Genomic DNA, 14,622 nt, shown 5'->3' on the forward strand with positions numbered 1-14,622 from the left:
CCTCAGCCTTGTCGAAATTCTTTAAGCCTGTTGCCCTATCTCCGTCGTCGACCGCAGACAGCGTACGCAAGGCATAGATGGAGCATAGCAGAAGGGCATCAGGTTGGTAGGTAAGGCTGCTGCAGGAGGAGGCCTCTGGATTATCGGCACATGCGCAGGGCTCGGTGTGTCTTCGCCTGCGAGTGGAAATAAAGGTGGATATCGCGAGTGGCGGCGGCGGCGTGTCAAACTCGGTAGTTTGCGCCGCGTGACTATCTCTCTCTCTCTCCTCTCTCCTCTCTGTCTCTGTCTCTCTCTCTCTCTCTCTCTCTCTCTCTCTCGTCGGGCAGGAACCCGCAGCCTGGTGGTAGGACGCTCCGGATCCATCCTCGTTGCATTCGTCGTGCGTCCCTCGAGGTCCAACGCCTACTACACGGCGACGGCGTTACTCGCCTCAGTCGTACGCTGCTCGTCGAGCGTCTCGCGTCTTGCGTCTTGCGTCTTGCGTCTCGTTTCCGTGTTTTTGGGTTCTTATTACCAAGCCTTCTGACATCGGCGATTGATTCCGGTTACCTGACACATTGTCATGAGCTCAACTGACGGTGTGTATTCTTCCTCCAAAAGGTAATGCGAAGAACTATCTCACAAGGATAATTGTGGAGTGACAGTATATATATATATATATAGTCACTGTACATTTCTCGTATTCGTCGACAAAGATTCTCTGACAGTTCAATGCTTGGTTTTATATCATACTTAAAAAAGTATTGTGTATAATTTTCTACAAAATGATGTGCGGCAGTCTTTTTCAAAGTACCGACAACGTGATACCCTCTACACGTGACACAGTGTCAGATCACCAACAAGTATCAATTTAACAATGATAATAAATTTAATTCATCTTCTCTACACGAGTGGTTGCCAAGAATCGTGTCGACCGGAAAATGATGTAGTGGTTTTTGTGTGCTGATATTTTTCAAATATTCTAGATTATTTACTCGTAGCGTTGATGAACGCACATCCGTGTTTGAAAGTTTAAAAAATAAAATATCGATGCCTAAACCTTCAACGTTTATACTAATCTGGTTTTTTAATTTCTTTTGTTCCAGCGAGATGACGTGGGAACGTTGTTAAAAAAAAGGGCACGGAAAAAACTCGGAGTTAATCCATGTGCGTCGTAGTATCTTCGGAAAAAAAAAAAAAAAATAAATACTTGTGCATCCTAGAGGAAACAGTCACAACAGTTTTCCTTAGGAAAGGCGGCGGAAAAGAAGTGAGGGGAGGTCTGGTTGAATTTACTAACGGAAACTAACGGAATTTGAATCATCACTAGCCCTCGTCGAATTCGAGGTGTCGAATTTATTTTTTATGAAAATGTAATCTTTAGGCGACGAATAAGAAACGCGTGTAATTTAGCTCCCTCCTAAAAAACTAGACTATTGACTGAAAAAGGAACAGAAATTAAGCTAAATTTTGGAAACAGAGACAAAAAGTTTATTTCGAAAGTCTCGAAGCCTTTGGCCGAAGAAACCACCGACAAACGAAAAATACTACAAAATTTCCTCGCCTATGTTATACCCGAACCGTTTTGCCGGTGATTTTCTTACGCTGTTTCGTCGATCATTGGTTATTGATATTGGCCGGGGAAATCTGATGAAGCCGGGATAAAGGTGCCGAGATGTACAAACTCCTGAGACGTGGCTCAGGGCGAACCTTCGCGCTCTGCGGGGTTGCTCTCTCCCTCCTCCTCTGCATTTACTACGTCAGTCAGGCCCAGACCCCCCCGGCAGGTCCCACGAATGTCCTCGGCGAGGGGCTTCGCTATGACAGAAGCCCGACCTCCGTGCCGTCGGACCCTAACGAGGTGCCCGACGCCAAGGTCTCATCCGAAAGCTGCCCGGTCATCGTACCCAAGGAAACGGACATCGACACTCAGGACATATTCAAGAAATTCGACTTCCAGGTGAGAAATTATGATCTTATTTTACGGATTGTTTTCTTTTTTTCTTTCTTTCTTTCTTTCTCATTTTTGAGAATCGAGCGAATAATGAAGACGTTGTATGCAAAAAATACAGTTTTAGGATGGAACGATTATTATTTCGGTTGAAGAGCAGATCGGCTGACTGGGTGAAATTCACTTGCGAATTTATACGGAATTTGTCACGCTTCGTTACTGGAAAATGTTGTCGGGAGATGCTTTCTGCCGGATGATTGCATCCTCCGTCTACCGTCTGACGTTACTCGAGACGTACTGTATCTGTGTATTCGTCTGGGGTACACATCTGTAGGGTGGACTATTAGGGGCGAGTTCACTTCAGCTTACCGGGGAATGAGATGCAGGAAGTCAACACCCCGATTGAGGAAAATGTCGTTGCGATTTTGCTTGTTTCCAGTGTAATGCTAACTTTCTGTTCACCCTCAGCTAAGGACTCGTTGACACTAATTATTTGGAATTCTATTAAACGATAATAAAAGGTATTCGTTTGACGCCAGACCCTTCAGCATCAATTTTTAAACAAAAAGGAAAGATAAGATGGGATAGTAATAAAGTAAGGAATGAGAAAGTAAAGAAATAAAGAAATGAGCTCGAGTCAAAGAAGACTCGACGTTAGATGAGTTCAGTTTGTTACAAAAGGTAGCAATAAAGAATTAGTCAACAGTGATAGCTTACAAGATTTTTGATAGAATAAAGTTGAACGATAGCTTGAACGAAGGTGATAGTTAACAAAGAAAATTTTGCGTAGGTCGGGATAAGTTATGTAATGCAAACGACTACTTAAAATTACACGTCGCTGGGGGACGTGATTTTACCCAAGTTTTCGAAAGACGACGTTCCGAGAATTATTAGTTTGTTAAGTTACAGCAAGAGTGAAACTTTATTGGAAATCGGTAGTTAACGGAATTGACGATAACTGGGAACGGTATTGGCAAAAAAGTAATAAAGAATTTACTACGATAGACGGTAACTAATGAGAGAGATTGATATTGATTAATAGTTTTCACAGATCGGTAACTTAGACGAGAGAATATTATTTACAACAGCTGAATTGATAATTTACGAAAAATATAACATGTAATAAGCGGTAGAAAAGTTCGGTATTATTTAGCGGTTTAATCTACTCTCGGATGTACTCCAAGGAACTTGATTTACGATACAAAAATCATGCTCAAAAGCAAATAAAACACATTAGGCAATAAGATACAAAAAAAGATAACGATACCAGAAGACGATAGAAATTACAAATGCAGTTCGAACATAAAATTACAGCAAAATCAGAGTGAATCAGAAATACAGAAGACATTTGTTCGTCCGGAGTTGAAAACGGTAGTTTCCGGTAGTTGTTGATCCCACGGAATTGCAGAATTTATAAACAAAAGCGTTAGTTACTATGTTGTTGCCTATTTTGTATCGAATTTTCTTCTAAAATGCCACGTTACACCCGATATATCGATTATACATTTATCCGTAACAGGCGAGGCAAGTTGTGACAGCAAGTTGTGGGATTTTTGATATGAGCTTGCGAGAAGAAACGTACACGTGATCGAACAGTGAACTGGAATTTTTTAAACCCTTCGTAAAGGAACTTTTCCAATTTGTACCTTCGCGTACGAAGCTTCGAGTTTATTCGTATTTCATTTGAATAGAAGCTTGCTGATTTTCGAAGAGCTGACAGCGGAATATTTGCTGGCGCAAGCTTGCCAAAAACTCGCTTGCGTTGGTATATCTGAAATCAAGAAATTCGGCAAGTATTACGCGGTCTCGGCGTGCTGCGAATCTCGAATGAATTTTACAGAAGCCAAAAGGCCGCAGCGGCAACTTTGTTTAACATTCTTCTTCCCAAATTTGATAAATTCCGCCATGTATTACTTTAAACTTATCAATATACTTTGTTAACTATAATTGTTACACACGCAGTACTAATCGATATCAATGATTTCTGAATATAAAAAAAAAGTATTGCCAAAAAAACTTTCGTAAGTTTGTAGAATCTATCTCAGATACTCGTGTAAAGTTCACAAAAAAAATTTTGTTGTGAAAATTTTCCAGACACACAAAAAATAAATAACAAATTCGTATTGGCTGTTCAGTTTCTGGCTTCCATTTTTACATATTGTCATCCTAATTGTTACTCCAAAACGATTTCAAATGTATCCAAACTTTGCGCGAGCCGTTTGTCACTGGCTAATCCGTAGTCAGCCGAGTCCGTGTCTAATTAGTTGCTCGGAAATTTGTGTCGCTAGGTCGAGAAGAGCGTCTTTACAAATAACTACCAGGCCGCTGACCCTAATTTGTCAAGTTTGTAGGAAAAATACTGTGGGAGGAAATTAATTAAGCGATGTTGCCGAACTCCCTTCGTTATGCCGTAAATAAGCCTCACTGAAATCGGACTTGACAGTAACGGTTCAGCGTTAAGTTCAACTCAACAATCCTTACTGACATTTGCCAGGACGCCATATCAATTCTGCTCACGTCACGTTATACACTTACGCTGACGATTAGCGATCAATCGGTTCCAGTGCAGTTAGACATTTTGAGATGGAATTTTTCACTCAAAACTGGATTGTCACACTGTCGTTCACCGCGATTATAGATCGATCTTTTTGCCATTCGAGTTTGTCGTGTCCAATGATGCAAACTAAGTAATCTCGTCTCAACTAACTGTCAAAGATTCAACTTCAGGATCCTAAAACTACATCAGCAGTAATAAGTATATCGTAAAATTTGTGCGAACATTCTATAGGATGAAGTAACTTTTCGAACAGGATTCAACCGCGATTCCTCCAGCTTTTATCGGAGTAAGTATTTTGTTACTGATGGTGGTTGAAGGCTGTTCTCCTCCGTTCTGCTCTCGACCCAGTTCTCGTGGGAAAAATCACAGAGCGGTGAACGTTCCGGGCTTACGAGTTCCAATGCACTTCAAAGCGGAACCGGTGAACACAGGTTGCATCTACCTTTGCTCGGACAAAATGACGCATTATCTGTGATTCAAGTGTAAAGTTCTATGCACCGTAGAGTCATTCATCTATCTTTTCAAGAATATATTCGCTAAAAAGCACAAAAATTGCACAGACAGAAATTGAAAGGCTTAATTATTAATTACTTCAATATGTTTATTATACTGGGCCTGAAAAAAGGATGTGATTTTATATCCGAAGAATCACGATAGCTTTTCGTAGTGAATATTTTATGGAATAGAGATTTGCGGAAAGAGTGTAAGAAATCCCGGGTAGAAGACGATTATTAAATATCACGCGAGAGGGTTTGTTCTTCAAATCTCTGTTAAATTTCATCTTTCCAATTCACCGAACTTTATACTCTGTTGATCGTTTTATTTCACCGAAAGACTCAAAGCTCCTTTCATGATCGAAGACTAAGCTATAATATCCTTACTCCATTTCCATAAGTATGTACGTATACGTCAGAATTTGCCTGAACAAATATCATTCGCGGTGGATGGAAATTCAAAAATGACCTTTTCAAGGACCGCCCTAGTGTATATAGATATAGATATACGTATATATTAGGGTGGCGCAAAAAACCGACTATTTTTTTTTTTTTTTTTTTTAGTCTCGTGTGACAAAATGTTAGTTTTTGATGTTTGAAGAGCCCACTCCAAAGAAAAAAAAAAAATTTCTCGTTACGATATAATTTTATAGACAAAAAAAAAATAAGTTTCCGAAAGTTTCAGTTCAAAATTTGAATTTTGAAGGGTCGCTCATAATTTTTCTTCAATTTTTTGGTGCATTTCTTTAGATCTTTTCGAGCGACCTTTTAATATTCATATTAAAATTTCATAAATTTTTTTTCTTTAATTTAGTAAGAAAGAATCGATAACAATACACCACGACATGAATTAAAAATCAAACAAAATACTGAAAATATAATTTTTGTAAATCAATTTTTTTACAATTTTTGACATTTTTTTAAAATTGAGCGACCTCTTAAAATTTTTTTTTTTGAGCTGTCTTTTGGAGTGGGCTCTCAAAACATCAAAAACTAACATTTTGTCACACGAGACTCAAAAACAAATAGTCGGTTTTTCTGCGCCACCCTATTGTATATATATATATATATATATATCATCAAGCGTCATTGCGACATTGGTGACGTTGGGTGGAGCGAAGAGAGTGAAAATACGTGACAGTAGGAGTCGAAGAGTCGAGGGAGTTGGCACGTGGAGGACGCATATCCTCTGCATAAAACTCGCCCCGACGCTTCGTCGGGGTCCTCAAGGGGTTTCTCTGGCCGTCAGGAAGTACGGAAGGATGGAAACACGACACGGAATGTTACGGTGACACGCGAATCCCACGAACGGTGACAAGAAGCACTTGCTAATGCTTTCGACTCGCGTATCACGTTTTCTTGCCCCAGATCCAGGGAGACGTTCGTTCGCTCGCCAGATGCGGAAAGAGGAAGATGAAGAATAAATAAGCAGAGAAAGACGGAGATAAAAGGGCACGAAGTCAGGGCAGGGACAGGCGTATAAAACAGCTGTTCCATACGACAAGGATGGGAAAATATACTGACTTTACATGATTTTACGTGGTAGTAATAGATTCGAAACATGCGAAGTAATAAAGTTGTGCGAGCAGACGACGCGATACGTTTAATGTACCAAAGAGCATGATTCACAGTCAATGTTACATTTTACGATTGAAAGATTTGCTGCAGAGTTCAGGGAACAAAGATGATTCAAAACGAACTTATCCGTCATGACGCGATGTTTCGTTAAATAGAAAATACCGAAAAAATGACAAAAAAAAAAAAAAAAGTTTAGTTTCTACAGGCCTTATTAAAAAAAAGATACAACTTTTAGTCCAACGCGAATTTGTCACACATGCATCAATTGGCAGTTAAATACTTGGTGATAATATTGATTTTTCTTAATTATCGTTTTACGGGTAGGTAGTTAACGAGAAGAGTAATTGCAGTTTTTTCAACATGGAATCTATTTTCGCCTCTGTATATCGGCTAACTGCCGGCGAATCCAGTAACTATTTGTTTGATTTTCACGCCTTCATCCCCGGTGGGAATTGTTGGCAAGCCAATTTAGACTCGACTGAGAGCTTAATGGGTAGGTCTCCCCCTATTTTTTTCTCTTACTCTTACACCCGATTTTCGCACCCACACATACCTACTTCCACAACACGCGTTATGTGTACGTATACGTGTAAAGCACCATACCTCATACGTTGGTATCACAAAACCGGTGTTGTTTCTTTATTTCTTTATTTCTTTATTTCTTTATTTCTTTATTTCTCCTATTTATTCCGGCTTATCGTTAGCTCTGGTCCTCCCCTGCGATTTGTCCTTTCATATGTGTGTCTCCGACGTCTGGTCTGACAATGCGTCAAATCGTTCCCCTCGTTCAAATCCTACTTGTCAGCGCTGCAGGGGGACGTATCAAGTGTCTCCGTCTATGGGACTTGAGAACCGTCAATTAACTGTGAACCCAATCAAGAACGGTTAGCGCGAATCCAATTGCACTGTCCTCCACGTTTTAGAATGTTTAATACCTATAAATAATACATAGTCCTCGCATTTTGCAATTACAGTCTTCATTATGTAACTTGGTATTTTTATATTTCCTCGTTGATGTGATTGTGGATTGAATCCATTGATCCTTGGATTTTTGTTTATCGTTTAATCAATTTCTCTGTTTTCAAAAAATAGAATTCACAGGGAGATATATGCGAAGCGAGTATACGCCCCAACACGTCATTCCAATTACTTACCATCAATCACTCGAGAGTAAATTGCTTTCTCTCTCTATTGCTTGAAGCGAGGTTCGACCGAAATTATGCGGAGTAACTTGAAGGGTTTGGACACACAATACTGTGCGAGAACCAACAGCCTTGTACTAACACACCGAAATTTTGTGTTGCTACGATCATTTCTTTCCCTTTGCTGTTTGGCTATTCGATAAAGAAAATCGAAATCAATTTTTGGCTGTTTTTTCAATCACCGTTTGATATCCTAACGGTACCCCAGAACTAGTTCCTGAAATTGGTTAACGGTCATGTATTCCATACGAAAACTCAGATATTTTGTTTCTTATTAAAGAACGAATAATAAAAGCTGCACAATTAAATACGTCATAAATGGATTTCAATTCCGTCAATTGCGAGAATGATAAATAGTTTAGTACGTCGAGTTTCTAGGTATAATATTTTCATAAATGCCATAGTAGAATACTCAAGTGGCGTTTGAGAAACTGCTCGATAAAACCTGAGGAGGCTTTTTATATCCTCATGAATAAATGAACAACGAAATGAGTAAGTAAATGAGTAAATGATGGGGATGCTCAACCTATAAGGCTACTGAAGCCCGACAATGCTATCCATAACTGCGTCGTTTCATAAGCTTTGACAATTACCAACTAGAAGTTTCCAACGTTCCTCTATAACATCGTATTAAATAAGAATACTCTAATAGGGTATATCCAGCGTTTGAGTCCACCTTCGAGAATCCTTTAACCCTAAATTATGCCCATCGTGAGTTTATTCCAGTCAAGGGTTGTCCTGCAAGCGTCTGTCATAGACGGTACACACGAACGCTTTCACCACACTATAGAGTGAACCGGTGGAATGAACGGGAGACGAGGTTAATGGAGCCGTTCAAATATTAAGGGTGGTGTTACAGCCTATGTGGTGAGGTCCGGATGGCCGGTGAGCGTGCCAATTAGGTACTTGCGAACGAATCCTTCATTCATCCATCTACTGCTTATATACGATTGTAAACCGGACATCCAGGACCTGATTAATCTCCGCCAGCCAGAGTAAATTTAAGGCCTACAAGGTCGTTTAAGGACGCGTTTTTGAGGCGCGATTCATCCTGGTTCTCGACTCTGTATAGACCTGACATTGAAGTTCCGGGAGCTCTGAGAAGCAGCGAGAGAGATTTACTCCCGCTGTGCTTCTTCCACCGTTCTTTAATGCCCGCGAATCCTTCTAAATTGGCTTTTACGACACCCTGAAGATGCTTCACCTACGTGGTTTTATATCTACACCCTGATGATGGTCAGTCAGAAGTTCCCACAAACTGTACGAGCATCTTGGTACATACTGAAAATGGCTAGGATTTAAAAGATGCTCGGGTTTTGTTCTTCAAATTATTGTTGTTGGGACCAGATGGTCTTCGGCGTTGTTACAGAAGTTAAAAATCGAGAGATGCAATGTCACGATCGTTTGCGCACAGTGTCCCTCTGGTGCAATAAAAATTTTCGGGAGACAAGACATAAAGGTACGTTTTTATGACTCCGGTGAGCCGTCTGAGTAAAAAACACTGGATACAATTTAATATTTATAACCGACTTTTCCTGGTCAATCTTTTTGAGAATACTTTAGAAAATTTCTGCAGTACTTTTACTTTTGACCAATTAAATTTTTTTCCGGACTTTTCAGAAAATTTCTTGAGTATCCTTGGAAACTCCACTTTCGAATCGTTGCAAAGAACACTTTGCAGAAGGTTCCAGACAGTTTTCGAGAGCTGATGCGAGTCGCCGATATTTCGACTTGAGTGAAACTCGAATCCTTGACAAAACTGCGTTGAATAATTCGTCAATAAAGCGGGAATTGTGATGTTAAGCTGCAGCTGGGGATTTGCTCGATCGGTAACAGCGGCAGCGTTGGTGCAACAGTAGATACTAAACTGTTTTACCGATGAATTTCGTCTTCATCCACCAGAAATATCCATTATTCATCATGCGTCCGTTGGCTAATATAAATGGGTAAAATTTCCGTTATATTTCTGCATTCAACCAACCTCTTTTTTGAATACACCCATTCCGCTCGTATTCTTTTCCCCCGATCTTTATTTCCCGATAGATCGTCTCTCTGGATCGGTTCTCCGTCCACTTCCGTCTATTGTGAGGACATGCCGTAAAAGGAATTCATTCGAACATAGTAGGCCAACACAGCTGAATGATCGAGTTGACTTTTTAAAAGTTTGATTGATGTGGATTTTACTTAAAACTGCAGTAAAAAAATATCCATATCAACTATATTTTTTACTACAAATGCAGCAGATTTTACTCTGCATACAGTGGTTTTCACTGATTCTACAATAGATTCTGCATTTTGTGATACATATTTTACCGAAAAATCTCTGATGTGTCCCGCTTTTCCTGCAATTTTTAGTAAAATCTGATCTTTTATTCTCTCCGTGTGTCGCGAATGTGAATTCACCATAATATTCTACCCACGTATTTGAGTCAATGTTATACGTTACCCGTAATAAATTTATAGCCAGTTTTCCACAGATAATCGTACAATATTGCTTGAAAGTTAAAACTTACATCGATCACAGATAAAACGTAACTACAGGCGGTAACTCGAGTACTTGCACAGACGTTAATCAGCCTGTGTGAGTATCTCTTGCAAGTGGATATTAACAGTTTCGAAGCACGGAAGGTTCTTGTCGATGTCTATACAGTTTATCTACCGGGAAACGAAAAAGACAATGTTAACGAGAATTGGAACCATCACGGAACGTCACGCCAATTCATCTTAAAATAATATTATATATATATACGCAAGTATAGATTCCCGTTTACGCAATGATTTGCTCCTGTAACTACGGTGATGGATCGCTCTTCGTAATTTAATGCGCGAGAATAAACTTTCACCCTAGTGGAAATTCTCCGGACGAAATGAAATTAATTATCCATCATTTTTATTACGATATCGATCGAGCTTTTTAATCCTCTGTTCTGGAATTTATTTTTCTTTGCTCACCCAATGGACGAGCTAATTACATGCGACTTTGACTTGGGGCGGTGCTTGAGGGATGAAAAACCGTGTGCACGGATACCAGGGGGTAGAAATATGAAGAAGAGAAAAGATAAAAAAAAGAAACATCGGTGGCAACCGAGTGATGAATGGATTCTGTCAGTTTTTGAGCGACTAGCAATTACACCGGAGATTTTCGAAGCTTATCCAACAAAACAGAATTCACGATATGATTGTATAAAATGAAACTGAATTTGACGTTCTTGTTTGGGACGCAGATATTCGCTTCACTAATTCACGAATCTCCACGATGACGGTGATTCTCCATAGTTGGTTCGTTCCTACAGATACAGCCTACGCACTATGCTTAAACCGTTGTCTTGTGCTGCTCGTGAATTATTCATTCTGGTTGTACGGATGTCGAGAAAGAAGGAAAGGCGTGTGTGACTCGCACGTGGAAATCGGAATAGTATCACCGGATATCATATTTATTTATTGTTTACACATTTGATGTAAACGAAGTTAACTCACGTGTGACGAAACTTGAATTTCAAGAGCTGTTGGCGGGTGAAAAGCGGAAAATATCTATCAATAAATGCGACGTCGTGTGTAACATTTGGGAAAAACTTTCCGGCACTCTTGCCTTCGTCGGATTTTGCCACTAATTTGACAGACGGTAGACATTGTTGTCATAATGTTACAGACAGTTTTGACGGCTTAGCGTGAAACATATCGAGCATGGGATCCAGGCTGTGAACCCTCCACGTAAATTGTGTCGCCTATATACTTTTTTCGTCCCGTCATTACCGTGACAAATTGCAGGTACCTTATACGTTACTCGACCACGCTGTCAGATAGAAAATGTTTCATTTTTATCTCGCTCTGCATAGAATCGTATTATGGAAAGCACAAAATTGGAATGAAATCATTGAATTAGATCGGCATTGAAACAACATCTATTATTATACATGAAAATTTTATTCATATTATTTTCACCTGATTCCACGCGCATGTTGCAAATTAATTAAACTTTCTCAGCATCGTGTTTGAAAAAACAACCGAACTGCGTATAGTGCAAAACGTTGTCTAATTAATTTATAAGCAACGTGAATGTACTGTGTGCCTTGGCTTTACAGGTATTTTCAATACGCTACCTTCATTCTCTGGCACGTCTTTTGTATAGTAATGTAGCAGGTAAAAACCTGATAAAGAATAATTTCAATCTCACTTCAATAACGTTTTTCCAAAAATTTTTATAATTATCCGATACATTTTTTGGTTTCCAATTTACCGTGTCTTTTCAAACGGACATGTCGTTGGAAATTTTTTATTTACTCACGACTGTACAAATACCTTTATTTTGCAGGGGTAAAGAGAGAAAAGTGACAAATGCATGTGACCCGCCTCTATCTTGTTTTCTGTCGTCCGTCGAGCATAAAATACCGGGGAGGGGGGTTAAAGGGTGGATGAAACGCGAAATAAAAACAAGTAGCAACTGAAATATTGTCTTGATATGAAAATTTAATATCGGACAACCTATCGCAAGAGAGTGGACCTTAGGGCTGAGGGACTGAGTTCTGTCACGCCAGTCTGCGCTCGTATGGACATTACATGCACTGTATACATAAAGTCTAACCACTATATTAGAAAATAGTGTCAACTATTCGAAATGGAGTCAAATTAACAAACATGGAGTCCATACCATTCAGCTTCGATATTACATTCTTATTTTTTATACACCTTCTAATTTTTGAACAAATGTCAAGGTATTCCAGTCTTGAGGTTAATAGGTACTTAACGTGATTCTCTTCGTAGGATACAATTCTGAACGAATATGATTAGCTGGGAGACTGTAATGGGGTAAAACCTGAGTATTTGTCACTGTGGATTGCATTTTCTTAATTAGTTTTTCTTTCCATTTAGACCATGACCAAGTATAGGGTATACAACGCTTAACAAAAGCAGACACGAGTCGACGTTTGAATTATAGTGCAATTAAGAAATCTTAAAGAGGATTATGCGGCGTAGACATCGCTTGCTGGATGTGGTCGAGTAGGATTTTTCATTCAAGTGAATTCATTCTGCAGTGTTGGAAACAAACAGCCGTGAGCACTTGGCGTGAGATGATCACTCGCTTTTGTTCCTACGCTTAGATCCCTCGATTCCTTTGGTTCCGTTCTTCTAACAACCTGAATCTGCCTTTCACCTTCCAGATTCAATCCTTTTTCCCGCATTCACCGCTGACCAGACAATCGCTTTGAACCTCAATTCTGTGAATTTCAGTTCCAGACCGTATCTGGCAGACTTCTATGGTTCCTTAAATTTAAGTGGTGAAGTTATATAATTCGAAAGTAAATTGATTTCTGGTATAAAAGCAACACTGAACTTACCGAGAGAGCAAGTTGATTACGAATCCGTTGCTTGCTTGAATGCTCCTTGAGCTTTCAAGAGGCTGTAGACGAAAATTGAAATCATTCTTCCTCAAGGATGCTGGGTTGAAGATTAAGCTCCGCTTCTACATGGGACTTCACGATGGTCTACTTCTGGTAAAGTGACTGAAATGCCCCAGAAAATTCTAGCCATTGGAGCGCGTATTTTCAGCAACACAATATGTGACCTAATGGATAGTCGATATTCAAATACACACGATCGTAACCTATGTGAACCTGGCACCCGACTTTGGAATTGTTTTTCTTTTTCAAATTGAGATCGATTGTCCTTCGTTTTTACTTGTTTGTACCACCTTGTTTTTCGTTTGTACCCTAAAAGGAAAAGAGATATGACGTTTTCAAAAAATTACCCGGATCCCATTTTCGAAAATTTCGTTTGTTCCGACGGGGATCGCTTCAGAATCGTTTATAAATTTGCGAAAAAAAAATTTCAACGTCGGATGCCGGGTTCACATAGGTACGATCCTACCATCGCCAGGTTTGTGCCTGTACAGGATGGCTTTAGTTGTACCCTGTGACGTATCCAGTATGTACTCATACATACAATCCACCAGCAAGTAGTACTTTCGGGTATGTTCAGACCACCCCAATACCTCTTACCAACACCAGAAGGTGTACAAAATTTGAAACGGGATCGTCGTTTGAGTCCAACATGCACACCCGAAGCCGGTCAATCGAGGTGCAGTGTCGACGTTACGGAATATTGAGACTCTGAACCCCTTGAGTGGTTTTGTACGGCTTCGCTTGTTCAACGTTACGAGTTTTATAGATGCCTTTGGGTATTTGTTGCTAACGCTAAGTGCAGATTAAGTATCGAGTGCCGTTCAGTACCTTCCATACCTAAACGCGAATTCCTAAACTGATTGCGATGCTGATCACTTGAAAGAGACAAGCCACAAGCATGACTTCCAGCTTCAGAAGAAATTGAGTACGGATGAAGGACACTGGAAGAAAGAAAAATGATTATATCAAAGAAACGATTCTATGTGTTTTGGAACACTTATCACGGTGCAGATCTTGAGGAAAGGACTGTATTATGGTCTTATGATTCGTTCAGTTCATAAAAAACTGCTTTGTGTCATCCAGATATCTACCACAACCAGGTCTCGAGGATAGAGTTGCATTGTGTGAACGAAAAAGCCTCAAGTAGGTTTATACATACTTGTGGATACACTTTGCAGTATTTTGGCCGTATATCGGAGCGATAATTATGCAACTTCAAACTTAGAGTCGCCTCAAAAAAATCCTCTCACGTAGGTGCAATCGTTTCCGCACGACGATATATGGTGTTTTGCAATGAACAGCGAAAGGCATGGATACACTGTAATAATTTCAACGAATTCAGTCACTCCGAAGGGTTGCTTTCTGCTATTTACTCTTCATGGATACGCGATACTGGAGCATATCTGAAAGCATACTGTTACGTGATTCGTTGAGGTGAGAATGTAATGGCGACTGGGGT

The 14,622-nt window shown here is 39.8% G+C and overlaps 1 protein-coding gene across 1 annotated transcript in view; it reads left to right on the forward strand.

Annotated features, from left to right (window-relative positions):
• Positions 1-1,379: 1,379 nt before the first annotated feature.
• Positions 1,380-14,622, forward strand: part of LOC124409432 (alpha-mannosidase 2) — a 42,671-nt gene continuing 29,428 nt past the window's right edge. Inside the window, exon 1 of the mRNA XM_046887034.1 lies at positions 1,380-1,942. Within this exon, the coding sequence (XP_046742990.1) occupies positions 1,658-1,942 (285 nt within the window). The 5' untranslated portion in view covers positions 1,380-1,657. The remainder of the gene's footprint in view (positions 1,943-14,622) is intronic.

Source organism: Diprion similis, chromosome 8 (assembly GCF_021155765.1).
Source record: "Diprion similis isolate iyDipSimi1 chromosome 8, iyDipSimi1.1, whole genome shotgun sequence".
Lineage (NCBI taxonomy): Eukaryota > Metazoa > Arthropoda > Insecta > Hymenoptera > Diprionidae > Diprion > Diprion similis.